Source organism: Coniosporium apollinis, assembly GCF_000281105.1.
Source record: "Coniosporium apollinis CBS 100218 chromosome Unknown supercont1.18, whole genome shotgun sequence".
NCBI classification, from domain to species: Eukaryota; Fungi; Ascomycota; class Dothideomycetes; genus Coniosporium; species Coniosporium apollinis.
The window spans coordinates 126,219-153,683 of NW_006913280.1; the positions used below are offsets into that span (position 1 = coordinate 126,219).

The 27,465-nt window shown below is 54.1% G+C and overlaps 6 protein-coding genes and 1 non-coding gene across 7 annotated transcripts; 3 read left to right on the plus strand and 4 right to left on the minus strand.

Moving 5' to 3' along the window:
- Positions 1–1,930: 1,930 nt before the first annotated feature.
- W97_04180 lies at positions 1,931–2,021 on the minus strand. The gene has a single exon. It is a non-coding gene; the product is annotated as a tRNA-Pro (tRNA).
- A 1,381-nt stretch (positions 2,022–3,402) lies between these two features.
- W97_04181 (uncharacterized protein) lies at positions 3,403–8,338 on the minus strand (the record flags this gene model as incomplete). Its single annotated transcript, XM_007782073.1, has 5 exons — positions 3,403–4,512; positions 4,571–4,713; positions 4,783–7,898; positions 8,010–8,159; positions 8,283–8,338. 5 exons carry the CDS (start codon positions 8,336–8,338, stop codon positions 3,403–3,405), a joined length of 4,575 nt encoding a protein of 1,524 aa, XP_007780263.1.
- Positions 8,339–8,934: 596 nt separating this feature from the next.
- Positions 8,935–10,806, plus strand: W97_04182 (uncharacterized protein; the record flags this gene model as incomplete). Its single annotated transcript, XM_007782074.1, has 1 exon — positions 8,935–10,806. One exon carries the CDS (start codon positions 8,935–8,937, stop codon positions 10,804–10,806), a length of 1,872 nt encoding a protein of 623 aa, XP_007780264.1.
- A 3,875-nt stretch (positions 10,807–14,681) lies between these two features.
- W97_04183 (uncharacterized protein) lies at positions 14,682–16,142 on the minus strand (the record flags this gene model as incomplete). The annotated part of the gene is made up of 5 exons (XM_007782075.1): positions 14,682–14,833; positions 14,897–15,224; positions 15,279–15,691; positions 15,749–15,991; positions 16,040–16,142. The coding sequence occupies 5 exons, from the start codon at positions 16,140–16,142 to the stop codon at positions 14,682–14,684; spliced, it is 1,239 nt and encodes a 412-aa protein (XP_007780265.1).
- A 1,041-nt stretch (positions 16,143–17,183) lies between these two features.
- Positions 17,184–18,771, plus strand: W97_04184 (uncharacterized protein; the record flags this gene model as incomplete). Its single annotated transcript, XM_007782076.1, has 2 exons — positions 17,184–18,092; positions 18,145–18,771. 2 exons carry the CDS (start codon positions 17,184–17,186, stop codon positions 18,769–18,771), a joined length of 1,536 nt encoding a protein of 511 aa, XP_007780266.1.
- A 204-nt stretch (positions 18,772–18,975) lies between these two features.
- Positions 18,976–23,431, minus strand: W97_04185 (uncharacterized protein; the record flags this gene model as incomplete). The annotated part of the gene is made up of 4 exons (XM_007782077.1): positions 18,976–21,759; positions 21,812–21,977; positions 22,040–22,631; positions 22,861–23,431. 4 exons carry the CDS (start codon positions 23,429–23,431, stop codon positions 18,976–18,978), a joined length of 4,113 nt encoding a protein of 1,370 aa, XP_007780267.1.
- An 867-nt stretch (positions 23,432–24,298) lies between these two features.
- W97_04186 (uncharacterized protein) lies at positions 24,299–26,701 on the plus strand (the record flags this gene model as incomplete). The annotated part of the gene is made up of 2 exons (XM_007782078.1): positions 24,299–26,479; positions 26,534–26,701. The coding sequence occupies 2 exons, from the start codon at positions 24,299–24,301 to the stop codon at positions 26,699–26,701; spliced, it is 2,349 nt and encodes a 782-aa protein (XP_007780268.1).
- Positions 26,702–27,465: the final 764 nt, after the last annotated feature.

Consider the following 27,465-nt stretch of genomic DNA (forward strand, 5'->3'; position numbering starts at 1 on the left):
CAGCGCATATGGCCTCATAAGCGTGCTCAAGCCACAAGCAGAGGTGAAAACCGTCACAGTAAAAATCTTTGCTCACATGGAGAAGTTCATAAGTTTTGGTGATTTGGGAGTCTGAGCTGGAGGGACTTTTCGATGGTTTTGCTATTTAAATAGCTGCAATGGGAGCACGAGTAAACTTTGATAAGCACACGTCCGTGACTAATGTCACGCCGTATGCATGGCAGGTTCCTTCCGCCTACCTCCATCTGGACGCGGGAGGCTTTGTGTAGATGAGACGGGGGCTTAGCAGTCGTCTATCGCAGACAGTAAAGGGCTGTAAAGTCCTCATCATTCGGTACGCCGCTATAAATATTGGTGTCTCATTCCCTACCGTTAGCGACGTGACATTGTTTATAACTGCATGATATTGCGTTCCGATGGGTATGAGTCGGTCCTCCGAGCGGATCCAGCATGGTACAATCATGGACGCCTTCAGCTATGAAGATGACATTGTGTCCGAGAAAAACAAGGTATGCCGCCTGGGTTGCACGCCACCTGCTTATCCCATTGCCTGCTGACTTTGAGGAACAGAAGCGACAATGGCATAGTGAGGCGGCATTGAGGAACCATTTCACAATCGCCATGCATGCTCCTCGAAGCAAATGGAGGCGACAAATGTCGACATACCACGCAGAGCAGAAGCTGCGTGATTGGCCGTGTTCTTACTGTCCGGCGCAGTCTCCGCTAAGATTCAGCAAGATTGAGAGGCTTGAGAAACACACCAGGGAGAGCACGGCTGAGTCGCATGGCCTGGAGCACGATCGTATGAAGGCCGATGACGGCGTGACGGCTGGTATGAGGATGACTTCTTCGGAGGAACAAGGGATTACCAGCCACGCGAGTGACAGAAAACGCCGGACTCGTAAGCTACCGGACTTACAACTCACTCCTAAATTATCGAAATCTGTTAGATTTATCACGTCTCTAAAGATCTTTGCTCTTGCCATCCTACCTCTAGGTATAGCTTGCACATGTTTATGTAGCAGTATACCACGAAAGAATACGCCTATTCGTAACCTTCGTAAGCTGACTGAAGACCTATCTGTTTTCCGGAGTCCGGCAATTTCTGTCACCCAGGTGCCAGCGTCATGCCAACGCGGTACAGCTGGAAAGGGACCTCGCATTTGCAGGTTTCGAGTTGAACAAGCGTAAGCCAGAGCTCCCTGCTCCGCAGCCGTATCCTACTCTACCTGGAATCGTTCTTGGGGGTTTTAGTGATGGTCGCGTTCCCGACCGTCTTAAGGGCTTAGTGAAAGTCGTCAACCGGAAACAATTTGCACAAGAACCTATTCCCCATCATCTCAAAAGCCTGACTAGGGTCGGAGACCCTAGGGAAGCGGTAGGGGAGCCCATTCCGAAGCGTTTCAGTGCGCACATCACGACGAAGAGCGGAGAGAACGGAGAGTCGGGTGCTTGATCTGGTGGATAGCTTTCATGGCCTGTTATATTGCTTGGGCGGATGGACTATGGTTGCAAGAGGAGCTGCTGTCCCGCGGACCACGATTTGCTCTGGTTATTCATGGAGGTGCTTGACGAACAAGTAATACGTTCATAGCTCTATTCGCTAGGGAATGCATACTCCGTTCTCATGGCTCTTTTGAATCCGTGCGTCACCTTTTCGCCCCAGCATAAGCCCTGAAGGTAGGAGTCGAAGTCCACAGAGCCGAAAGCGCCTTTGCTCCACGGCGTCCCGGCTTGAGGCCCTTGATGAGGAAGGCTGAGTGAGGTTGAGGCCCGTGTTCGATATTGGTGACCGCGTTCAACACCAAGGACTATATTTTGGATAAGGCAAACGGTCCAATTAGCTAAGATCTCGCTTGAAACATTAGATAAAACGCGTCAGCAATCCAGAAAGGAACCAGGAGGAGTTCCAGATAATGCAAAAAGAAAAGGGTCGATCCGGAATTCGAATCCGGGGCCTCTCGCATTTTGTACTTAGGGTAATGCCCTAAGCGAGAATCATACCACTAGACCAATCGACCTAAAGATGAAGGAGCTACGTTCATGCATCTTAGATAAAGGACGGATTTTGCTAGTGCGGCGCGGTCAGAGGTCGGCGGTCGGTAGTTCGACGTTCTACTTACTCTAGGTCGAGTCCGTAGTCACAATCGAGATGTTATAGTAGTAGCTCCTAACTATGAATTCGACCGTAATACTTACGAAGACATAGGACGAAAGCTGTTCGTAGCTCCATCTGCTAAACAATGCAAGCTCCATTCACATGGCTCGCGGGACTTTGGAGCAAGTGCATGCTTGAATCTTCCTAGAAGGGGCAAGGACCAGTTGAGAAGTCTGTCACGGCATGGAAAGCTACTCGTGGCCCCGGAGGTGGACAATCTAAGCATATAGCCTATAGATTAAACACGCCTTAAGTGATTGGTGCATCAAGGGGCTAAACTACTGTAAAATCTTTTGCTTTCTAGTGTATAGAGTTGCCCAGCTGTTCTCGATCAGCAAGATCGTAGGTCAAGCTTGATCATGAATTTGGGTCAAACAAGTGAGAGTATAGATGCAGTGACGATCTTTTCGGGTGACTTTACAGTATCTAGCTACAATTAATAGGGTTAGGAGTCCAGTTCGATCGTGAATCTGGTGTTGAACAAGCCGAGGTACAGATGCAGCAACGGACTTTCCAGATCGCCCTTGGAGCTCTTTCCCGCATACAATCGTACAGAAGCATGAAATGATTCTCAAAGCGCCCTACTGACGTCTGTTGTGAGAAACCAACTATTTCACGAAGCGAGGAATAAACGTATTGATCCAACTCTCTTTGGCCTACATCTACTAAAGAGGCCATTACTTATAGGTGACCAATCTCCAAGGAGGCGAAGTACACGTGCCCGCACCAAATGTCCCATCCACTACTCGAGACCCTCCATAGCTTCAGGTAGCCGACCCATTCAGCTCCAATGATTCGTACATGTAGACGCCACGCCACGGCCTCCGTCACCAGAAATACAATGCATAGTTCCTTGAGGGAACGGAGGATGTTGGGAGAAGAAGAATAGAGTACAAGTATGCATCCGCATTCCAAGACCACCATCGCAGGGTCTAATACTCATCGCTCGCACCAACTGCCGTGAGGCAAGGTCAAAGAAGGCCCAAGTGACTAGTAATTCAGTACAGGAGGTTGACTCCTGAATCGCGAATGTTGATGTGGAACTCAAGGGAACAGGTGGGGAATGTGACACCTAGCCTACCTTCCCACCGAGAAAGAACGACCTATCCGCTCCTTGAACATGGGGAGCGGAGGAAGGTCATCCTGCCAATGGCTCTTAAGCTCGTCGTTCGAACCTGCACACAGCTTACAGCACGTCCCGGCTCCAACTGAAGTCCCAATGCCAGATCCCACCGCCACAATCATCAGCGACTCCCCGGCACAGCCGCCTGATGCTGCCCCATAACCGGACTCCCCTGCATCAGCAGCTGTCCCTGCGGCGTCGCACTCCTGCTCTCCGGTCGCGGTCCCTGCCCCACCACCCCGCCACTCCCCAGCGTTGCGTTGCTCAGCACCGGACTCCCCTGGCCGAGCTGCTGCTGCGACGACGGTGGACGCTGCTGCATAGTATGCTGATGTATCTGGCGCTGATACAGCTGCTGCCTGCTCATACCGCTCGGCGGGCTGGCGCTTCCCGCGTGTATATGGTTGGGTTGCTGGGCCTGCGCCTGCTGGTAGGCGGCCTGGGCCCCCATGTGCTGGCTTGCTTGTTGGGAGCCAAGACCTGCAGCGCCGCCGGCGGCGTTTAGGGCGTTTTGGCGGGTTCCGTTCGTGCGGCTTTTGAGGCGCTCGAGGGCGAGTTGGCGGACTTCGTCCGGGGTCATGTGCGGGTTTTGGGATTGGATGTGGGCTGATATCTCGTTGATGGCGGGGATGTGGCCGCTTGATAGAGGCTGAGGTCGGGATGCTGGATTGGCGTTGCTCATCCGCGGAGAAGCTGAAGATCGCGGGATGCCGGCACCATTCATGTTCGCGCTTGCGGCTGCATTGGCGCTGACAGCATTGCCGTTCATGTGCTGGTTGTTGGCCATAGCAGCTAGCATAGCTGGATTCGGCATCCCCCCTCTATTGATGCCGTTCATGGCCCCTTGCATGCTCCGCTGTATTGGGTACTGTGGCTGGCCCGCTGCGCCTTGGACGGCGCGCTGTTGCATGGCAATGCGTAGGTTGTCTGAGGAGCTCTGCGGCTGTAGGCCACCGCGCATGTTGACTTGCATATTCGCTTGAGGGATGGCCTGTGGGTTCAACGGCACGCCAGGTACAGCACCATTAGCTTGATTCGCCTGACCAGTAGGATGTGGTTGAGCTTGAATGTTGACACCCTGCTGAGGATGGCCGGGCTGGAGGTTGGCGTTGCCCAGAGGGCTTGGACCATGGCCATTCACGCCAGGGTTGTTGTGTGGTTGTTGCTGGGGACCATTCGTCCCGTTAATGCCCTGCTGCTGCATAGCGCGCTGGTGCGACATCGCGAGCATCTGCATCCAGTTGTCAGAGCTCGGATCGATAATACAGGTTTGGCTTGGTTGTGCTTACCCTCTGTTGATGCATCGCCTGGTTGTTGCGCGCTATTGCCGTCTCCTTCTCGTGCTTCATTTGACTGAACTGTTGTGGGGTGTGAGTCTGGTTCCGGGGACGCGCTCCTTCGTGTGCCTTCCGGAGCGCAGCAGCTTTGGCGGCTGTGGGAAGCACATCATTAGCAAGAGCCATGTTGTAATGTCACGTCAGACCAGAGTGCTCGAACTTACCTTCCTGTTGTTTGTGCTGTATAGACTCTCTCTTCCGCGCCAGCTTCCTCATCGCATCTATCAAGGCCAAGTAGCGGTTGTTCCTCCGCCTCTCCACTCTACAAGGCTGTGAGCTTCTCCGCCGTACAGGAGTACCCTGGCCAGGAGTCTGTGCTTGCTGCTGCTGGGAGGCTTGCCACTGAGCCGCGATAGATCTTGCCGCCGTTTCAAGCCTGCTCTGATACGTTCTGAAGTATGCCGTCTTCAACATATCAGCAGGAAGACCTTCCAAAAGGTACCATCGCTCAAAGCATTCCCATGGCGTGCGCCGTTCGGCAGCGGACGTAAAGAGGGAAGGAATCGCAAGGCGGTCAGAGATGATGGACCAGTTGTAGGAATACTCCCTGACAAGCGTACGAAGCCTCTGGTCTTCTTCCCATAGCCATTGCGATGATGTCTTCGCCTCGAACCAGGTTGTGGGTGGCATTCCAAACTCCGCTGGAGGCCGGAAAGCATGACTGGCGTGAATACGGTCTCGCAGAGTTTGATTTTCCTTGTTGAAAAGGGCAACATCGGTGTTCTCTGGAGGAATCTCTTGACGGCTGATGTGATAGCCTTGAGAAGGCCAGACATCTTCGGAAGACTGCCCTGTGCTGCGGTCTCCTTGAACCTCATCCTCTTCTTCATAGTCGTAACGGCTTTTCTTCTTCGGAGGTCCCAGAATTGTGGGTACAATCTTGCCCGTAACGAGCTTAGACACGGGGACGATGGGCAGCGCAGGGGCGGTCGAAGAGGCAGAATCGTTGGGATCATCCGGGGGAATGTCTGGTAAAGGCTTTGGCTCGTACAGGGGAAGTTCCGAAATGAGACTGTTGGTGGCAGCGTTGTCCTCCAAACACAGAATGACGTCGTCGTAATCAAGCGAGAAGAGAGCAGTGGGTGGTTGTGCAGTCCCTGACGCGCAACCCGGCCCTTCGTCGTCAGGAAACCATTCACTCTCCGTCTCGTTAGCAGCGGAGTGGATAAGCTCTGGTACGTCGTGCGATCCTCCACTCATATTGGACTGGCTAGTCGCAAGAGCGTCCGCCCCGGCTGCCCCATTACTCCCTGCACGATCTCGGCGGAACGACGCATTGGGTCGGACCTTGACTTGCAATAGCTTCCGTTGTCGTGGACCCGAAGCGACGAACTCGGCACACCAATGGGCCATCTTTCTTGCGATGGCATGTTTCCATTTACGCTCCTCCCGAAAGTCAGTCCGCATCGCTTTCATCTGACCAAGCAAGTTGTCCCAAACATTAGGTGGACGCCGCGGCTCCTGGGAACGCTCCAGCTGTCGAAAAGACCAGCGGCTAGCGCTCTGCATTTGATAGATCTTCTTAAGGGTCCTGTACTCGTGCACAGCTTCCGCAGCAGCATGCTGGTTCTCTGTGCTGACTGTCTTGTTTGCGGTTTGGAGGACATCCAGGAGTGGACGAGATCGAGGAGATTGGTGTGCCTGCCAACTGAAGAGTGGCTCAAGATAATCTCTGTCGGGATCCTGTGATGCCCCTCGGAGCGCAGCGTAGTCCTCGGATTCACGTACCAGCTCGTCGAGAATTCCTGTATGATCTTGGTTTTTAAAGACGACAGTAGACAGTCGCCTTCTCTTAATACCGCGTTGTCCAGCGTGGCTTAGCTCGCTAAACATTTGCGCAACTGCTTGCGTTGAGTCGACTTCAACAGATCCTAATGCAGTGTTCTCCCCACTGAGTCCAGATGAGTTGATCGCAGACGTGCGTTCAGAATCCTGGATCAGCGGAAAATCTCCCGATCCACTTTGGAGGCCGTCTGCGCGATTCTGGTTCATGCCTATATCTTTACGCTCGCCGCTTTCAATCTCACCTGATGATGCAGACTGGTGGCGCTGAGCAGACGTAGCCAACGGCTGACTTGATTCTAATGTCGTGGCATCACCGTCAGGCACATTGAGAGGTGCGCCCCGGTTGTCCTTGGAAATATCATTCCACATTTTATCAACAGATGCAGGGGTGTTTAGAGAGACGACCCCTAGAGCTGTCGTCAAAGGCTTGACCTCGGGAGGGAATGTGTCACCCCCTGCTCCTTGCGCTGATTCCAAGGCGTTTTGAGATGTTGAACCTTGGTCATTTGCTCCCGCCCCGTTTGGCGTAAAAGCTGCGTCCCGTGCAGCCTTTATGGCCTGCTCGTCTTCTAGATGAAGCTGTGCGTCTGACATTGCTGGGCTTCCCGCTCTAGCTCTCCTTCGAGCTGCATCCATCTGTGATTTGAGGATCCGATGTTCTTCATCCTTGGTCATCTCCTCTTCATAGACGGATAGCGATCCATTACGTCCCGACGCTGCAATGTCTGCTGGAAAAGACTCCTCGTCAGGACTGGTATCTGGAGAAGGATGCGCCGGTCTTGGGGTGGTGGTTGAATGCGGTCCCACAGTGGATGATGGCGAGGACGCCAGGTCTCCGAGGCCCGATCCCAATGATAAGGTAGCTTTCTCGTTTAAGATGCGATCCCTTCGTGCAAGAGCATGCTCTACCTCCCGGAGATGCCGCTCTTGTTGGTCCCTTGGAGGCAAGTGGACTACCTTAGGTTGTCGCGGATCATCCTGAGCCTGGAACCCCGGAATTTCCGCAGCCGGGAGAGCGACAGCATCGTCTGCAGTCAGGGGAGCGGCAACTTTGGGGTCGATGGACGGAGAATCGGGAAGAACCGTTTGAGATAGAACATCCTGAGAAACTCCCTCACTCGATTGACGGTCACGGCCATGGCCAGCAGGGCTTCGGACCGGGTTGCTCTCAATGGGTTTAGCCGTTGTTGCGGCCGGCGTCATCTCAGAAGACGATTTCACAAGTGGAGAGGGCGTTGATTTTGGTACAGCCTTCGCCATTTCATGTGTCATGTCGGCGTCAAGGCCCGAACTTGCAGTTGCGGTTCCGTCCGCCAGGGGTGAAGGTCGTACGTCGATATCCACACCGGGCATCGACTCGCCAACCGCACGTGGTGTCTGCATGTCCGCCGGCAATTGGCTTGACTTTTCTGAGACAGATGACCGTGGAGACTTTGGTGAGACACTCGCATCTTGTGTAGGCCAAGGTAGTGATGCGTCGTTGAAATATCGACCTCTGAAAACGAGACAAGAGCGCAGCGATCAGTGATTGGACTGGATGGAACGGACGTAGAAATGATGTGTTCGAAACAACGACGATGAACTGTAGAAAACGAGGATAACTTACTTGGCAATGTCATTTTCATCTAAGAAATGCAATTCTGCGGCGTCGGGCGGCGCATCGAAGTTGAGTTCGTGGAGCTTTGGGGCGGAAAGTATATAGGCGGAGTAGGCGTAGAGCTCGCGCAGCTTGCGAAATCGGGTCAATTGACATGCGCTACCGTCACGGTATCAGCACCACAACACGTAGACAAAACAAAAGGAGCGATTTTTCGGTTTCGCATTACACGAAAGATTGGATCGCAACAAAGTGCGACCGTAAAATAAGCAGGCAACTCACGCGATCTCGTTCTTTTTCTCCCGGGATATGGCATCACGAAGGGTGTCTAGGGACATGTGCGGGCCGAATGTGGACGAGCGACATCCGTCATCCGCATCGGCGAGCAAGCCCTTGATTAATGGGGGGTGGTGGTGCGGGGGGGCTGATGGTTGTTCTGGCGATGAGACGTTGATGGACTTGTGCTTTTCGACTCGATGGCTTCTTGCGCCAAAATGAACGGGTTCCATCACGTGATTTTGTGAAGGAGACCCGCCGCGTTCATTTTGGCCGGCCCTTGGACGCTAAGGCTGGTACCTAAGCATGCCTGAGGCTGCACTCGCTCACAGGCAGCCGTTGCGCAGGGCGCCCTCTTGGACTCACACTCCTATCAACCTTCGCTTCATTTGTCACTATCTTTCCAGCTCACTACATATTCACCCATAGGTAGGTGTTGCGAGAGTGCACCCTCTTGCACTCACATTCCTTTTAACCTGCGCTTCATCTGTCACTACTTTTCCAGCTCCCTACACACTCACTCTGAGACGCCTATTGCCGGGGAGGCCCTTTCACCTTCACAGTCATATTGGCTTTCACTTATATTCATCTCTATTTTCCAGCTTCCTGCGCAATCACTCAGACGCCGCTGCTGCCGGAGAAGCTTCAGTCGCTCGCTATGCCTCGCAAGAAGACCCAGGCTACCCAGGTCGCCAACGTGCCCAAGGAGAAAAAGCCGGAACCAGGCCCAATGCCTTTGTTCTACCTCGACAAGGATTTCAGCGATTTCACCGACTACCTCGCTGTTCTAAGACTACCAGGCTCGATCAACCTCAGTGAGCTCACAGAAGAACGATTGGAGGAAGCTGGCAAGCAAGCCCTACAGACGAATCACTTCACAGGCGAAACCCACCCCGACTACTGCGCTGGGAAAAGATGCCACCAGCATCACTCACGGATGTTCAGTCTAATTGAGCGGTCAGCCAGCCTTCTCGCCAACGCCGATCTCGCAGCACGACACCTTGCTGAGCGGGAGCAGTTCTGTGAGCAGAAGAACAAGTTTGAATGGATCACCCTATGTCACTATCCAGCTGGTCGAATAGCGGAGTGCCCGCAGCTAGACTGCCCTAGCCACGCGAACGATGTGGATGGTGGAGAGCAGCTGGCCGAGGCACAATTTCCGAGCAGTATCAAGCAGGCCAACAAGACTGGAAGCGAACGTGGCATACCCATTGGATTGTGGAGCAAAGACGACTCAGCGGACAAGCGTGTGGTCTATGTCAAGGTCAGCAAGGCAGGATTACTGAGGTACCCGGGCAGGTTCAGCGAGAGTGGCCGAGAGGTAGACCGCGCGAAGAGCTTTCCTCACAAAGGGAATCATCTGTCAGACCGGCAGGTGATCCCAAAGGATCTCGGCTTCGGATTCTTCCCCACCTCTCTAAGAGTAGGATGTAGCGAGGCAGAATTGAAAGACTTGCACCGTGCGCTCATTGCTCGGTTTCCAGAGACGAAGAGCGACTTCGGTGAGTGGGCTGAGAAAGAGCTGCCGTCGAGTTACCAGCGCAATACTCAGGACAACTCAAGCGTCGTAGCAGCAACGCCTCTAGAGGATGCAGCGACCCAGCCTCCAACTCCGGCGGAAGTAACAGAATTCCTGGTTTATCATGGGCTAGAAGACCACCTCGACAGGCCCTTGCTGGGACCTGAGGTTCTCAGATCAAGTCGGCTAGCCCAGGCCACAAACGGCAAAACGTACGAGTGGGTTTACCAGGGAGCCTGGCGTGAGTCCATTGCTCAGCCAACCAAGGTGGCACACTCCCTGAAGGACCTCATTACTTCGATGAAGAGGAGCCAAGCTGGTCCACCACCAGGATCAGCAGCGTCGGCATCGAAGAAGGCGGCCACTAGCCAGCCAACAGACCCAAGTATCGCGAAGTGGGAGAGACGACCCTGCCTCGCTTGCGAGCAGGCATCCAGTGAGTCTGCCCAGGACAAGTACACCGAGCATGGCATCCCATTCGTCCCGAGCTACGCGGCCTGCTCAATTGTTGGGGACGGAGAAGGACCTTGCAGCTTCTGTAAGCTCTTAAGCCAAGATAAGTGCTGGGACAACGACTGCGAGATGCCATGCGGTGCGCACGAGCCTGATGGTTCGGATGATGAAGACAACCCGCCCGGTGAGCGGCACCGAGAGAATTGCCCGGAATGCCTGAACTGGAAAATCGAGGATGCCCACCTGGAGTGGTCTGAGGCCGCTACTCTGCCTCCTCAGTACGATGGCAAGCCTTGCTATGCATGCTTGACGATAAGCGCGCAGAGCGGCAGGCCACCTGCGAAGTACTGCTCAGCTTGCAACACTGGAACTGCGCCGTGCAAGTCTTGCACCAACCCTGAGCATGACCTTGGCTTCTGCGGCTTCAGGTGCCTGGAGTGGGACAAAATTCAGGCGATAGACCTCAACACTGGGCTGGAGCAAGAGACCCATCGTGCGAAGCTGCATCGGCTGTTTTGCAGCCAGTGCTTGACCTTCGATGCCAGGGTAGAGGAGTAGGCGGACCCACAGTCTTACACTGCTAAGTTTCACAGGATCTGGAGTTTTGGTTGCTTTCATGTGCACTGGGAAAGAGATGCTGGCTGGGCAAATTAAGGAGAGTAAGGATCTTCACATTGCTTGGTTTACAAGACAGCAAAAGCTCTGGCTGTCTTTCTGGGTTTTGGGAAAGATTGTTGGCTGGGTGAGGGTTCCAACATCTACCGAGAGACATGATCTCTACGTATCTGGATTTACAGGACTGCAAATACCCCTAGTAGTCTCTTCGGCAGCTGGTTCACTAGGGCTGCATATCTTTTGATTCTTTTCTTATGCTTTGGTTCTCCTCTTATGCTTTCTTTTCTTTTCTTATGCATATCTTGAGCTTCAAGATAGGGGGACTGGGCAATGGGCGGGAGAGCTCTTCAGAGGGAAGCTACCTGAACCAGCGCTGGACATCTTGGATTGCTGGGTTAGTGATACGGCTCTGAGCTTCGATCTATAAAAGTGCAGGCTCTCTACATCTCTATAAAGCGAACCTACTATTTCGTGAAGCGTATGCGCCGTGAAGCTGACCCTAACAAGAGGGCACTGTTACATAACCTAATGGCTCCCAACTTTCACCCCTCACCTAACTCTTAGTAACATCGTTAGACTACTACGTCGTGCTTCCTTTCCGCTTCGCTGTTTTCGCGCAGCGCGCTGACGTTGCCTCGTTCGCTATCTAAACTTATTCAATATTGACCCGTAGTTTTGTAAATTCGTGCTGAACACCTAGCCGGGAATACATTTCACTGGAGTGCTACTAAGATACTTATGTAGACTAGTCACTAGAAGTGTATCAATGCCGTGCATAAGAGCCACATAAGGGTATTTTCTATCAAGATAGAATCTTAGCGCTCTAAGCTAAACCCTAAGCTGAACCTCTAGTTAAGCTAGCACGGCTCAATACTTTGGGATGTGTCTCCTAGCTTGAAAACATTACGGGGCGGAATTTACTAGAACCTGTATAATCTCAGCCATCGCCCCAGTATCTTCAGAGGACCAATGGTATTCCGTAATTTTTGAGCGTGGACAAAGCAAGCGGTGCACACAGGATTGCATATATTGCGGGCGGCCAGGTAGCAGCCGCCTGCAAAGCTGAAATACGCTTATAGGCTCGAAGCATTGTCGACCGCCCTGTCCGATGATGTCCGGCACCGGTACTGAAGGTACGATAAGGGAATCGTTACCGGCCAGCACTCGTGTGAACAATCGAGAGTCCACTCCACCGCCGTAAGAGAGTATTGTATGGGTTTCATGAGAGAACCCCAGATTGTAGACGGCCTGGCGCAGCTGCTCAATACTCAGGCCCTCCGTCGATCCATTTCTGTAGTGTTTGTTGAGGAGTCGTTCGAGCTGTCCCAATCTAAAAGCTTGAGTTTCCGGCTTATCACTCTTGGTCAGGAAAGGTCCGGCAGCCTTTTCCACGTCAGCTAGTGAGGCACTGTTGTAGTTGACCAGTGTCGACAGAAGCTCTCTGCCTCTAATGGTACGAATGGTGAGCTCGAAAGGTATTCCAGAACTTGGCAGCGTAAGACTGATGAATTCAAAGTCAATTACCCAAGTCACATCAGGCCGCTCAAGGTACGCTTCGACTAGCCACGAAAGGTTGCTCCGCCCGGCACGGTCCAGCTTGGATGGTTGAGGTTGGATCCCTACTCCAGCGAGTCTGACTTGGCGGCAGTCACAGGCCGGATTATGATTGTGGAACTGCTTCCCCTCGTGCGGGTGAGGGGCCAATTGTCCACTGAACTGAGCGTGGTAAATACAGAGGACTGAGCCGGCCTCAGGAGGTAGACTGCAGTCTGCGAACAAGGCACATGAAGGGCGACCGTCAACCACTAGGGCTTCTGGCCGTAAGGAATCGCCCTCAAGGACATCCTGCCCAGCTGCTCCTGATGCATTCCAACCTGGTCCAAAGTCTCCGATTCCAGCGGTGCGGTTTGAGAGGGTGTTCAAAACCGCTCCCGCAACATCGCCTTGTGCCAGGCCAGCAGCTTTCGAAATCGGCTGCGGTTTTGAAAGGGTAAAATCGCCCAAACGGATGCGTGCAAGTGGTTTCGTGGGCATGGGGTCACCTGCGTTGAAGGTGATATCCAGGCCAAGCTCAAGCAACCGGTTCATCAGAATTTCCGTCGATCTGTAAAGTTCCCGCCCGCAGCTCTTGTCAAGCCACCCATGCGGGTCAGCTGTGAGAAGATTGTTTGGTATAATGCCACCGCCGCCAAGCCTCGGACGGACAACCCATACATCCTGGTATCTGCAAGGTAGCCGTTCGTCAGATAGCGCATGCGATAGAGTCTGCACGTCTGAGCAAATCAGAGTGGGGGATTCTTTGAATGCTTGCACTATTTGTGCCGAGCCAGGTAGCCCGGACCAGAGATTCCAACCCATGGCCTGCCTCACTCTCTCGATCCGAATCGGCGTCTTTGGTGGTCGCGAGAGACTGGTAGATACCAGATGCATTCCTATAGGTATGATTTGGTGACGTCCGCTTCGAGTAGTGATTAATGCGGCATAGAATTGCGGACAGCCGGCGGCTGGTGCGTTGTAGTCGAACTCGACTCTGACCGGTAGTACTTCAGACACCTTCATGATCAGCAGCTGGACAGAGCCCTAGAGATTGGTGTATCGTACCTCAGTAGATGCCAGCATGAGCCCATGACAGATGAGACTGGCACAACGGTCCCAGTCAAGGTAAGAGTGACTATCGTAGGACGGACGCCATGCATATAGTTGCTTGCAGATGTCCTGGATCAGAGAAACACCTTCTAGCGGCATTACCAGCCGATCCGTTGTACTGTGCGACGCCGTCAAGCTCCGTTTGAAGTCGGGAAAGGATGGTAGATCGCGTCGCAGAGGCGCACCAGGATGGTATCGGGACTCGCCAAGAGCTTTGTATAAAGCCTCCAGCGTAGTGAACTGACTTGCTTTCATGCGGGAACCTAGAAAGGGAACGGGGTGCTCCCATGAGTGGCACCGAGCCTGGCGCCATCAGCACAGTCCTAGAAGAGCAGATACATGTCCACACGCACCCATCTAGGCTGAGATTCATCCTTTGATAGGTCTTTATCCGTAGCATCCGAGGTGTCTATCTCCAAGAGATGGCTGCTGGAGTGCACCACACTAGCCACTCGTTTCGGTGGCGGGACTGTAGACGGCGAGTTGATACCTCGCTTTAAGCTTGTTTGAAGCTCTGAACTTGGAAGGGTAGCGTCGAGGATCCTTCCTGGCCTCTCAACAACAAGAGAGTTGCGCTCAAGGAACTGCAGAATGTCGAAGACCTTACTCTTCCGCTTTGCCGCGTTTAGTGAAGCAAACGCGGTATCGCTGACGCAGAGCTGTCGCATCACACTCGTATGAGTGTACTTAGGTTGTATCTCAAGGGCACCTGCTAGCCCAGTGAAGCCCATCAGGGCGAGGGTGGCTGACTCCGACATGGCAAGGTTGGAAAGAAGAGAGGGAAAGTGGGGAGGAATTAAGAGATAAGCTCAGTCAAGCATTAGCGAGCTGAGAGGGACAATGGTCGATACGAGGCCAGCATTTTCACAATAAATTAGTCCTTCAGGCCGCACGGCCTTTCATGAGTAGCATTTCACAGGTGAAACGTTACTGAGGATACTATATAGCTAAGAGAGCAGACGGCATATCAGCCTTCAATGCCTAGCGTTGTAGCTAGCCGAGCTAGATGAAGCAGAGTAGCAGCCATTGAGACACAGCCTCCCTGGCGGTGTTGCTCCAGGTGGTCAGCCGTGGTCTTCAGTAGTTAAGGCGACACGACAAGACTCAAGAGCCGCGAAGCCTAGTTGCCTCCCTAGTATGAACAGATCCTCATGCGCTAGCAAATGGTGCTGTCATGCGTCCGGGAGGGGCATTGCGGTTGTGCGGCGATGATGGCCACCTGTGAGATTGGCTCTAGCCATAGTGTCAAAGAACTGCTTCGACTCTGGTCCCAACCCCCATGCTTCGCCTAGCTCTCTAGCCCGTTCCAGAGGGACGTATACAACTGTAAAGAAAGTGTCGGTAACCTGGCTAGCTGACTATGAAACAGATTGTACACAGCACTTACAGCGAGCTGATCCATCGTGTTCTCCATCGCTAACGATCTTCTGCATTTCTCTTCGCCTGCTCCTGCCTACCAGCCTGGATTGGCTGGTTCCGAGTTCTATCGATGTAGTTACGAGCCTATTGGCATGAATCCAGTGATCAGTCCGCCTGGCACTAAGGTACAACTTGTTCCTTAGGTACATTGTGACGTGGCCTTCCGTGTAGCGGAACTCAGTCCCGCGGATGAGGTGCGAAACGGATCTGGCAGCGGATGGCTGCACACCCTCGTGAGAAGGAGCGGAGAGCCGCTCTGCTGAGCCGTCTCCGTTGGCGCCGTAGCTACCCTGGACCTTGCATGTCTGATATCAGATAAGAGTACGTGGACAAGGTAAGGAATTACTCACGCTTGTGGGCACACCTTGGTCATCAACAGGCTCAGGGATTTTATCAGGCGGGCTACTATACGGGTCATTCACTCCATGAATGCCGCCAGCAGCACTCGACAGCAGTCGCTCTACTCGGGCAGCCGACGAGACTGGGTGGGTGTCTGCCATCTGTGGGATCGGGGAGGTCGTTGTTGCGGGAGCCGGACCAGCCATCAAAAACGGCGTGTTCTCTGCTGCACCGCAACCGTCAGTGTCGGTGAGATTTTTAAGGTTCGGACACCTCGGATGGGAGACCGCCGAGGGCAACATGCCTTGGCGGTAAGAAGTCGTGCCTCCTGTAAAGTTGCCCTGGCCTCCTAGACTAGAACCGCTGTCCACCGGGGTCTCAGGATCTGTGGAGTTCGCTTGCTGCTTCGAGCTTGGAGTTTGCCCTGGCTGTGCGTTAGCCGATGCTCGTTGCCTCAGCGCCAGGCATCGTGCCAGCTTACCAGTAAGCTCACCATTAGCTGAGAGGATCGACACGGTGCCAGACTCATCGATGAACCGAGTCGCAAGCTGGCGGGCGATCGCGCGATAGGCTTTCGAGTCCTTCTTGTCTAGGTGCGCAGGCAGTCTGAACCGGGCACTTCGGAGCTGGTCTCTGAGGTCTACCATGCAGTCTTGCTTGCTTGCATAGCTGGACATGGGCACGACAATGGCCTCGGCGTCGATGCTCAGCTGAATCACACGCCCTGTGCCTACGGTTAGCGTGGCAGAGCCATGTAGAGAAAAGTGCTCACCTTCTGTGAGCTCCACAGTGCGACGTTTAGAGATTCTTTCATTCTTCTTTCGCTGCAGTTGCAGGCCAGGTCGAGAGCCCGAAGCCGGCCGGGTAGGTGCCATCTTCAAGGGCAGCGCAAGAGAAGAGTAGACGGGACGACTGGGTAGAGTAAAGGAGGATGGAGGCCGATAACGAGAGGTGGCGGGACTGGGAAGCGAGATTTTCCGTGCTTATTGATTAAGAAGTTCTGAACCCTCACTTCTGCTCCCACCCCGCGAACTAGGTCTGCAAAGGCCTAGGTATATGGTTTGCAAAGGCCAGCTGGGTCACGTAAGGCTTTGGCGGTGTGAAAACGCCGCGGGACCCTCGGCCAGCATACGGAAGAGCGTGTCTCAGCTTTGCGTAAATGGAGTTTGCAAGAGCTCTCCCGGTCTGTACCGGGGTCATAGACGAGTTTGCAAGAGCTCTGCTCGGTCTGCAAAGGCCGGGGTCACAGACGAGTTTGCAAGAGCTCTACTCGGTCTGCAAAGGCCAAAGTCATAGCTGAGTGTGTGAATGCTTCAGCGAGTCTGGAAAGGCTCCCGACAAGTGGCCCCATTGCCTCTTCCGCCTGGAGCGGGAGGGTGAAGGGGTTGCGAAGAATAGGTACGTATTTACCGGCAGTGCAAACTTATGCCTCAAGGCAAGTGTTCATTGACTGGATCAAGACGCCCAGGCCTCAAGCTCCCCCGAGAGAACTACAGTAGATAGCCCGCGATGATGTCGGAGGACTCAGCCATCTTCTTCGCAGCACGTGGGTGATCTTAGCGGAGGTGCCACTAGAGTTGACAAGACGTTTATAATCACTTTGCAAATCTAGCGACCGTATCAGTGTACCTAGGTAAACATGTCGTTGAAACGGATCAATGAGGAAGCCCAGCTCACTGAGATGGTGTCCGGGAGGTTGATTTAGGGTTCTTGGCGTCTTCACGAGATTACTATCGGTGTAGGCTCATCCGCACATTTCAGGCGCGCCTTCGTCGGCTAGCCGCTTGCAGAATGCGGTGAGCTTCCTTGGCAGGCAGATTGGAGAAGCTGCGAGCCGAAAAACTTCGTAGATATGTTTAGATTCCAGATACAGCAGCCCACCAAATTGAACTGTCGCGCCCGCATCGCTCTCGAAGATGGGCAAAAGAAAACGGGAAGGTGCTGAGGAGCCGGCTCCTGCGACCAGATTCAAGAAACAGCCAACCGCTGTCAACCAAACCACACCCACAGACCCCAGTCAAGCTCCAACAACGATCCAAATCATTACCGGCTCCTACGACCGTGTTCTCCATGGCATTACGGCGACGATACCTCGGGAGATACCCTCATCCACCTCTGAAGACGCTCATCACGTGTCTTTCGCCGACACATTCCTCTTCGCTGCCCATGCCTCCGCCATCCGCTGCCTCGCGCTCTCCCCACCCTCCGATTCGACCGAACCCGACTCCCAGAAGATTATCCTCGCATCAGGCAGCACAGACGAGCGTATCCAGCTCTACCACCTGTCCACGAGACCTCCGCCCGCGGACGCTAACCCGCTGACCGCGAACCTCTCCGGCACGACCATCACCGAGAACCCCAAAAACCGAGAACTCGGATCCCTGAACCACCACTCCGCGACCATTAGCGCCCTGCATTTCCCCAGCCGCTCAAAGCTCCTCTCAGCGGCAGAAGACAACACAATCGCCGTCACCCGGACGCGCGACTGGACGGCCCTTTTCACCATCAAGGCGCCCATACCGAAGCCTGCGGGACGGCCGAGCGGGGACACAGCGGCGCCGGGTGAGGTGCCGGCTGGCATCAATGACTTCGCGGTGCACCCGAGCATGAAGCTTATGGTGAGCGTGGGGAAGGGCGAGCGATGTATGCGGCTGTGGAACCTGGTGACGGGGAAGAAAGCTGGTGTCCTTAACTTTGACAGAGGGCTGCTGCAGCAGGTTGGCGAAGGCAAACACAGCAGTGGAGAAGGGCGGAAGGTTGGGTGGGACGCGGAAGGCGAGGAGTTCTTCGTAGCGTACGAGAGGGGAGCGGTGCTGTACGGCATGGTCAGTGGTCCGAGTCACTTTGCTCCACCAACCCAAAGCTAACCGTAAGCAGGACTCGAAACCTCGAGCGCGGATACTTCCTTCACCTCCTACGAAAATACACCAATGTCGTTATTTACCAGGCTCAGCCGCAAGCGACAACACATTGGCCATGTCGACCGAGGACGGCCGAATTGTGTTCTTCTCCACAAAACTACCTTCCTCTGCGTCGGAACCATCGAGCACCTCACTAAAAGCCACCGCCATACCCCAATGCATACAAATCGCACAACTCGGCGGGCGCGCTGCCAGCGTGTCAGGTCGGATCAAAGACTTCGAGATCCTCCAACTTCCAGCAACTCCGACGGCAACTCTCGGCGATGTCCTGATAGCAACAGGCAGCAGCGATGGAGCGGTGCGCGTATGGTCATTGGCGCTCAGTGATCTGCAGCGTGTGGACGAAGACGAGCCGACGGCGAAAGACGCGCCCAAAGCGAACGGTGCCGCAGCAGAGAATGGTTCCGCTGCCGCGACGGCAACCAAGCAAGTTGGCCGCCTACTTGGGACGTACAACACCGGGAACCGTATAACGTGCTTGACGGCGTTCGTTATGACTGGGACAGCCGAGGAGGCAGATGGCGCGCTGGAAGATCCAGATAAGGAAGAGGGCGCATCAAGTAGCAGTGATGATAGTGAATAGAAACGCTACAATGCTCGCCTGTCCCAATCATAATATAAGGACCCAGCCATGCAAAAAACCCATCCAGCTAATGTCCATAATGTCAATTTACGCCTATGTGGCTCAATGCACCATCCATCTCCCAGCAACCCCCATCCTCCTACCTCGCCATCATCCAGCCTTCCCGACAACCCCCCTCCCATCACACCTCTCCCCCAGCATCCCCTACAAATTCATAGTAACAGTCATACTATTACTATGCACCAACAACACTGGCGGCAGCCCCTCACACAGCACCTCCAAATCACTAAGATACCTGACACTATCGCTCTCGCTCTCGCACGTCCCCTCCACCGGACTCGGCAGCGTCGTAAAGATCACCGCCGTATCCCCGCTCTGGCCCCTCATCAGCTCGTTCAGAATCAGATGCTGCGCCCGGCACGGCAGGTCGTTGAAGCTGAGCGCGACGCTCGAGGCGTGCGGGAAGCCGAGGGCGGCCTGCGCTTGCTGCTCGTTGTCTGTGGGTGGGGGTATGTCGTCCGGCTCGAAGAAGGAGGTCCGGTCGTAGATGGATTGGTGCGGGCGGCTGGAGTGGTCGGCGGGCGAGGGCGTGTCGGTGAACATTATTGAGGGGCCGGGCCCGTCTTCGCTGGCCACGGTTGTGCGTGGCACGGGCTTGGAGGTGAATTTTGCGTGGGATTGGCGGCGCATTGTTGGGGGCCGGGAGAGGGGGGTGGGCCGCGAGGAGGCCTGGAAGGGGGCTTCGGTGTCGTCTTTGGAGGTTTCCGGTAACTCGGCTGTAGGTTCTGGCGGCGGTAAAGTGGGTTCTGAGGATGCGGCTGCGAGATGCGGTTGAACTGGGTTGGGGCGGGATGGTGATACGTCCGTGCTGCTGTCGCCGCGGCGTTGGAGGTCGGGTTTCTTGAAGAAGAAGGGGAGCCGCATGGTCTCCCCGAGGCTGAAAGATCTCCTCTTCGGGGCTTCAGGTCTCATGTTGTCTGATTCATCATCCTTGTAGTCCTCGATGTCGTTTTCGCTCGCTGCCGAGTCTTCGTCGTCAGACTGCGGAGTTGAGCCATACTCGCTTCCAGTGCCGGAAGTGGAAGTTTCGCTATCGCTGTCCTCACCATGGACGAGAGCAGGATGCAGTCTGGATGTGGTCATGCCGAGGCTTACGCCCATTTGGCTGATATCGCTAATAGAAGCTCGCCGCTTTGTCTTCTTGAGCATCTTCTTCAGTCCTGCAAACCTCTTTACGTTGGACTCTCGTCTACCGTGTTGAAATGAAGAGCTGGGCCAATTGGTCACAGCACCGAGCAGGCCCTCGACGTCTGCAAGCTCTTGGCTCGCAGTTAGTGGCTTCTTTCCGCGGAGCTGCTGCACATCTTGCCACCACTCTTCGTCTCTCAGCGCCTCCTCCACATCTTGCTGGGCCTGAGGGTCTCTGTCTATCGTCTTTCCGTTGACGATAAACTCATAGCTGTTCAGATCCCCGGAAGCGAGCCAGAGCACAATAATTTTGGCTTCTATTCTCAGATTGCTGAGCAGTGTCGAAACGCGGCGTCGTTCTTCCTCAACATCCGACTCATACTCCACGAAGACTATCACTCGCAGCTTGTAGGCTCTGTGATACGAGGGTACGGTGTGAAGGATGCAACCAAGCTGCAGGATAAGCGTATAGGTGTCGAAGTTGGTGGTGAGGACGTTGCGCTTCGGCTGACCGCCTTCGGCTGCTGCTGCGATCTCCGCCGACATCTGAATCGGCCACAGGTCGATGTACTTCTTCGCAGTTTCCTCAGTATCATCCTTATGCAGGTGCAGCATTGAAAGCGTCTTCTGAATCTTGGACGGCTTTGCCGCTGGAAGCTCTAGATCTTGAAAGCCTTTGGCTATAGCTACGTTGATCTGCAGTTTCAACAACAGGTCCTCGAGTATGGTGACATAGTTCTTCGCGCCAATAGCACGCTCTTTGCGCATGGCATCTGTTGGCAGCTGGCCTTGCATCCTTTCGTCGTTTTTCCGGCGCTTCGTATCTTTACCATCAGGATGCGGAGTATGTGTCCCGGATGTCGGTCGCGACGGTTGATGGGGAGGAACATCGACGAGAGGCCTAGAATCTCGTAGCTCGTTAAGGTTGTAGAATCCCATCATGACAATGTTCGGTCGCATGCCGCCCAATCCGGCACTGAGCACAATATTTCTGGCACCCCACTCGACGGCTGGTGATATCGCAATGTTGACGAACGCTTTGATCTTTGAAAAGTCGATGTATTTCGTCCATGAGGCCTGCTGGCTCCGCGCTTCGGGCACTGCACTGCCAAAGTCGGGCGTGACAATCACATGCCCAAGAACGAACAATGCCCCCTTTTTCAGAGAGTTGCAGAACTGGATGAGCTTGTATTGGTGGCGAGGGTCGTTGATGAAGAGCAGGATTTGCGGACGCCAGAACTTGACGTGCTCCTGCCGAAGGCGAAGAAGGTACTTCCGCACTTGATGATAGATGAGACTCTGACTGACATCACCCCACGGCTTGGGCGGTGTCGTGTAGTGGATGATGACGAAGATCAAGACCAGAATCGCAACGCAAGCGGATGCATAGACGCCATCGACAAAAAACATAGTCGCCCCGCTGACAACGGTACCGATAGCGGCTGTCCACCAATTGAAGTAGTGGAAAGAAGGCCTAAAGTTAGGCGCTGAGCTGATTTTGAGAAGGAAGCAAGCGAGATTTGTGACCAGGAAAGTCATGAGGTAACTCATGGTGACGAAGGACGCAATTTCGTTGATGTTTGCGAGCATGGTGACCTGCGTAAGGATGTAGGTTATGATGATTGCATACGTCGGCTCGTCATTATTTCTAGTTCCCTGACCGAAGAGTGACAAGCCTGGGATAAGGTCGTCTCGAGCAAGTGCTTGTAGCAGTTTTGCTGAGCCGATTACGCCCATCAACACCGAGAAGAGCGACGTCGCCATTTCTCCTAGGAGTACAACAACGCCAGAGACGTTCACCTAGCGCTTTGTTAGCCAAAGTGACCGGACCGGGATTGGTGGATAACCATACAATCTGTATGACGTTTGTGTTGTGGTAGAAGGACGCACGAGTGATCGAGGCAGCCATGGCCAGGATTACCAGCGTGTATGAAACGAAAGTCAGCACCAGGCCGTAGAGTGTTCCTTTGGGGATGGCTTTGCTTGGTTGTTTGAGATCTCCGGACATGCTGGCACCTCTACAGATCAGGAACCTGTTAGTTTCGACGTGCCTGCCATTTGAATAGGAGTCAATACTAACGCGAAGATGCCGCCAGTGGCGGGAAAAAGGATGCCAAAGAGGTCTTGAAAGTTCTCTTTCCCGTCGAGCTGGCTGCCAGCAGCTCCTTGGGTAAACCTAGGCATGAGATTGCTAACAAAAGTGTCGGCGCTCAAGCCTGTGTATTCTATGCGGAGCCTCCTGTCTTCAAAAGGCTTTTGGATAAGAGTCGAAAGCGGTATACTGAGCGTAGCTACCAGAAGGACCGCTAGAAGCCCGTTGCTGCATCTCGCGAACAATCCACTGCCGGCGAGACAGATCAACGTGCAGGCAATTAGTACGATAGTCGCCCACAGGTACTGCCACCAGTGGCCTTCGGGCAACCACTGAGACCAGTTTCCGTCGATTGATCCGAAGTTTTCGATCAAGCAATCGATCAATCCAACTGCGTTCATGCCAGTGTTGAATACGAAGCCCAGATAGAAAACGATGCCTATTGACCCGCCAAACTCGGGGCCCAAACTGCGTGATATCAGGTAGTAGGCGCCGCCACCACGGACTGTGCCGTTTGTGGCAATTGCCGAGATTGACATTGTCGTCACCAGGTTAATGGCGTAGCAAGCGATGAGCATACCTACGAGCCTGGTGTCAGTATAAGGCTAAGGACGCCACACTCTAACAGAATCAAAACGAATGAATAGAATCCGCTTGCAAGTACTCCACAACACTGAGGAGAAGATTGTGCATAACTTAGATGGCGATACCCACGACATAGCAAGAAACAGCAAAAGAGGTTTTGAAGCGGAATACTGCATAAATGGCAAAATAGACAGATTTAAGCACGCTCTACCTCACCTACGTACCCATCATTCCTAATACTCCGCTCTGTCCCAAGATAAACCCAAAGCGTAGAAACATCAGGATGCTCAATACGTTAAGGGTTGTAGGCACAAACACGCCTGCGAAGGTCCCTAACTTGGCTGACCCGCCAACTGGGCGAGGAAAGGAGCCAGTGGGTCTGGGCTTAGCATCAGTGCCCTGGTGATGGTCCGCCGCGTCCTTCATTTGGGAAGTAAGAGAGTAATCGCCAAGCGTCGAATGATGTTGGGATTTCCGTCGCCCGACTGATCTGCTCCTGGAGGACCGCGAGCGCCGTCGCCCATCGCGGCTCGATGAGAAAAGGCTTCCCATGAAAGTGCCATTCTGCGCTTGGCCTTTGGAGACGTCTTCAGCAGGCTGGTAAGTGTTTGAAGCTGATTCAGCTTGGGGAGCTGTGTTTGATAGAGGGTCCTCATCCTGCGGAGAAGACGGCGTAGCTTTAGAGTATCTCCTCTCCAATTGAGAGGCATCGTCTGTTGCGGTCCGGGCGAGGAAGTTTGAGTGGCTCCTTAGGGGCATCCGCCGCCGAGTCGCTTGATCCCCGACCTCCAACATGTCTCTCTTACTCAGCCCATAAGTAGTTCAAAGGCACCTGACAGCAGCGAACAGGTCTGCGTCTGCCCCGAGACTGCGGAGTACAGTGGCGGAAACGGCGGTGATCCCGGCTGCAGGCGGACGTTGCAACTGACGTCGTCCGGCGGGCTTTGTGTGTCTAGAGATTCGAGATCACAAGTGCCGGCGGTGTTAAACTAGCCAGCGCCAGCGGCTTCGCAATGCGGCGTGACAGTTGACTTGAATGCTCCTCTCAAGCTCTCTCGTTTTGTACCACGGGTTTCCAGCTTTTCTCAGTATCACAAATAAGACTTCAGTCTTGTTAAGCAGCTTACAACCTCTTATCATCGCTTTCTATGTACATTCTGACAGCTCTGCAGGCAAGCAGCCGCCTGAGGCATTGACCGGTTGTGGCTGATTAACCGCAGCCCAAAGAGCCGAGGCCGTGCTCTTTCAGCTCTCGACCTAACATTCTCTTCCTCGCCCTCTGCACTCACCCACGTCCCGCATGCCCCTTCCTGAAGCCTAGCAACAGGTGACTGCAGTCCGCTCCCTACATAGTCCCCCTCGGGCCCGCCTTCGTCGCTGAAACATCACGCTATTCAAACCACTCAAACAAAGGAGCCATCACCCTCCGTAATCTTTCGGATCAGTAGTTGATATGCCCCAGATACGCCGAACGGGGTCGAACAGGAACAACAAGTCAATCAGACCATCTCTTATACCGCACAAATAAGCCAACTCTGTCGGACACTGCTCTCAGCGTCTGTACGCAACAACAAAGTCATCCGCCAAGGGCCGCAGCCTTTGTTCGCGGAGAGCCAGCACTTCAAAGAGACACGATATTGATAGGGGCATATACGTCGGGATATGGCGGATCATCGTCGACAGTCTTCGGGGACGTCGAAACCCAGGCCTGTGCCGGCACCTAGCGCTTCGCCTCGCCCCAGCGATGTCGACTTGCCAGCCGAGAGTTCTTACGCACGAGCTACATCGATAGCCAGGCTAGGGTCACCAGTACCATCTTCGCACAGGGCTGGATCACCGATTGTTGGCCAAGTGCCCACACCCAGTCAGCTAGCAACCGGCGAGGCATCACACTCGCAAACCCCACTCCCTGGTTCGGATACTGTCAAGTCTTCTTTACCTGGGCCTGGAGAGTCTGCTTTGACGAATGCTCTGAAAGGATCATTTGGAGGGAGTCCCCCGCGGTTCGACACTCCGCCCGCCCGCCCACTGTCTCCGGCGGCTGGCGACACAGAGAGCCGTGGGCCGCGAAGCAAGTACGGGTCGTTCGACCCAAGATCGGTTGGTGTCGGTAGTCCAGCCCGTCAAGAAACTCACGAGATTGTTCGGAGGCACTTGGTCGGTGGTGGCAATAATTCGTCATCCAACCTCGTAGGGGCTGGCGATGAGTACAGATCAAGGAGAGGGTCGCTTGGCGGCGGCAGGAGTGACTCCCTAAACCCAGCGCCCGGTGCCGATGAGGAGGAGTTTTCGAGTCTGCAGCTGCAGGGAGGAGACATTACGCGCCAGATTTATCGATGGACTGAGCGGCAAGAAGCGGAAGCCAGAGGCGAAGGCATGACCCGTAGGAGCAAGAGTTTCCACTTGACGCGTCCAAGGCCAGAGGACCGGGCACTGGACATCGACACCATCAAGCAACCCGGTGGATTCCGTAGGAACTATCTTCGCAGGTCGGCAGCAAGTCCGTCCCCGGGTCCTTCACACCGCGGCCAGTACGGGACAGTTCAGCCAGCGCGGGAGGCACCGCAGCCTTTCACAAGCAACTTTATCGAATTCCTAAGTCTATACGGTCACTTTGCGGGCGAGGAGCTGGAGGAAGACGACGAGAATCTGGGCCCAGACGAGTACTTCTCTTCCGATGCATACGAAGAAGCCACAACCGGCGACGAAGAAAGCGAGGAGGAAGGCCGAGAGTACGGCGAAGGCAGCGCGCTCCTAACACCAAAAGCCAGACGGCGTCGAAGAAAAGAAAGAGCTGCTGGTAAAGGCAGCCCGACCGGGGCTGCACTTCTACTTCTGAAATCCTTCGTCGGAACCGGCGTGCTTTTCCTTCCGCGAGCTTTCCTCAATGGTGGCATGCTCTTCAGTAACATCGTTCTGCTTGGTGTGGCCGTGCTTAGCTATTACTGCTTCGTCCTTCTCGTATCCACCAGGCTAAAGGTCGAACATTCCTTCGGTGATATGGGACTTGTCCTTTACGGAAAGACTATGCGTAACCTCATCAACTTCTCCTTGGTGATCAGCCAAATCGGATTCGCATCAGCTTACATTGTATTCACCTCCGAGAACCTGCAAGCGTTCATCCTTGCGGTCTCGAAATGCCGGACGTTCATCGATATCAAGTACATGATCCTGATGCAAATGGTCATCTTCCTGCCGTTGTCCCTGTACAGAAACATCAACCACATTCAGAAACTGGCACTCACCGCAGACCTCTTCATTATCCTTGGACTCGTTTACCTGTACTATTACGACATTCGCACCATTGTCGACCAGCACGGCGTAGCGGATATTGCCAACTTCAATAGTAAGGACTGGACATTGTTCATCGGGACAGCAATCTTCACTTTCGAGGGCATCGGTCTCATCATACCGATCCAGACGGGCATGAAGGACCCGAAGAAGTTTCCCAACGTCCTCGCGGGAGTCATGGTGGTCATTACTGTCGTCTTCATCAGCATGGGCGCTCTATCATACGCAGCGTTTGGATCGAAGACCAAGACCGTCGTCATCCTCAACATGGCCCAGGACAACAAATTCGTCAACGGTGTCCAATTTATCTATTCTCTGGCCATCCTGCTCTCGACACCCTTGCAGATCTACCCTGCTATTGAGATTACTTCTCAGCAGCTCTTCAGCCGGACTGGCAAATACAACCCCTACATCAAGTGGAAGAAGAACGTCTTCCGGTTCTTCATGGTCGTCTTCTGCGCCTCTATCGCCTGGGCAGGAGCAGGAGATCTGGATAAGTTCGTGGCGCTTGTGGGCAGCTTTGCCTGCGTGCCGCTGGTGTACATCTACCCGGTAAGCCTTCGTCCGCCTTTCGTGATTATACCTATCTTACTGACTTGCTCTTAGCCATTGCTGCATTACAGAGCCGTCGCCCAGACACGATGGCAAAGGCTCACCGACATTCTGCTCTGCATATTTGGATTTGTTTTGATGGCCTACACCAGCGCGCTCACCATCTCTTCCTGGGTACATGGCAGTACCACCAAGCCGCCCGGCTACTGCGACAGTAAATGAGGCTTCAATAGTCATTACGGGTGCCTATGTTCGAGGGATGTAGAGATCACTGAGTGCCGGTTGTATCCAGTTGGATGCCGCTTGTCCAGCATCGCTCTTGACTAACTTTAGACTGTAAATTAGCACGTCGCTCTGTCGAGCGGCAGTCCGCTGCCTCGCGGCAGGGATTATTTATGTGACCGGAGCACGGCCGATACAGCCGTTGCACCAGTCTCTGAGCTCAATTGTCCCAACAATTGCATTCGTCCTAAGACATTTCGAAGTGACGCTGTGCCCTTATGAGAGCGCACTGCCTGGAAACACTCAGCAGGCCCAAATATCACAGCATGCTGTTGCAGAAACGGCAAAACGGCCTGCGGGCCCGAACCGCTGGAAAGCGCGACGCCACAGTGACTCTGCAAGACGTTGATAGAGACACGTGGTCCTCTAAAGTTTTGACCCTAAAGATACCACTGAACCCCACTCAAGGCGATCGGGATCCTTCTGGAGTGCACCAACAGCCTCCACTCCAAACCGTCCCTGCTCCATAACCCGTGGCGTCCATAGCTACCAATCTGAAAACCGTCCCAGCTTTGGAGCGCGAGCACGTCGTTTACTCGCCGTAGTACCGTTCCGTTATTACCGAACCAGATGGAATCGCCCAAAACCCCAAGAAATGCAGGCTATAGATATTATCGGAGAGTACGGGACGTGCAGGCCACCCTCCGAATTGAAGAGACTAGACTCAGACGCCACCCACAAATCCGTGCCTGCTGAAGAATGCT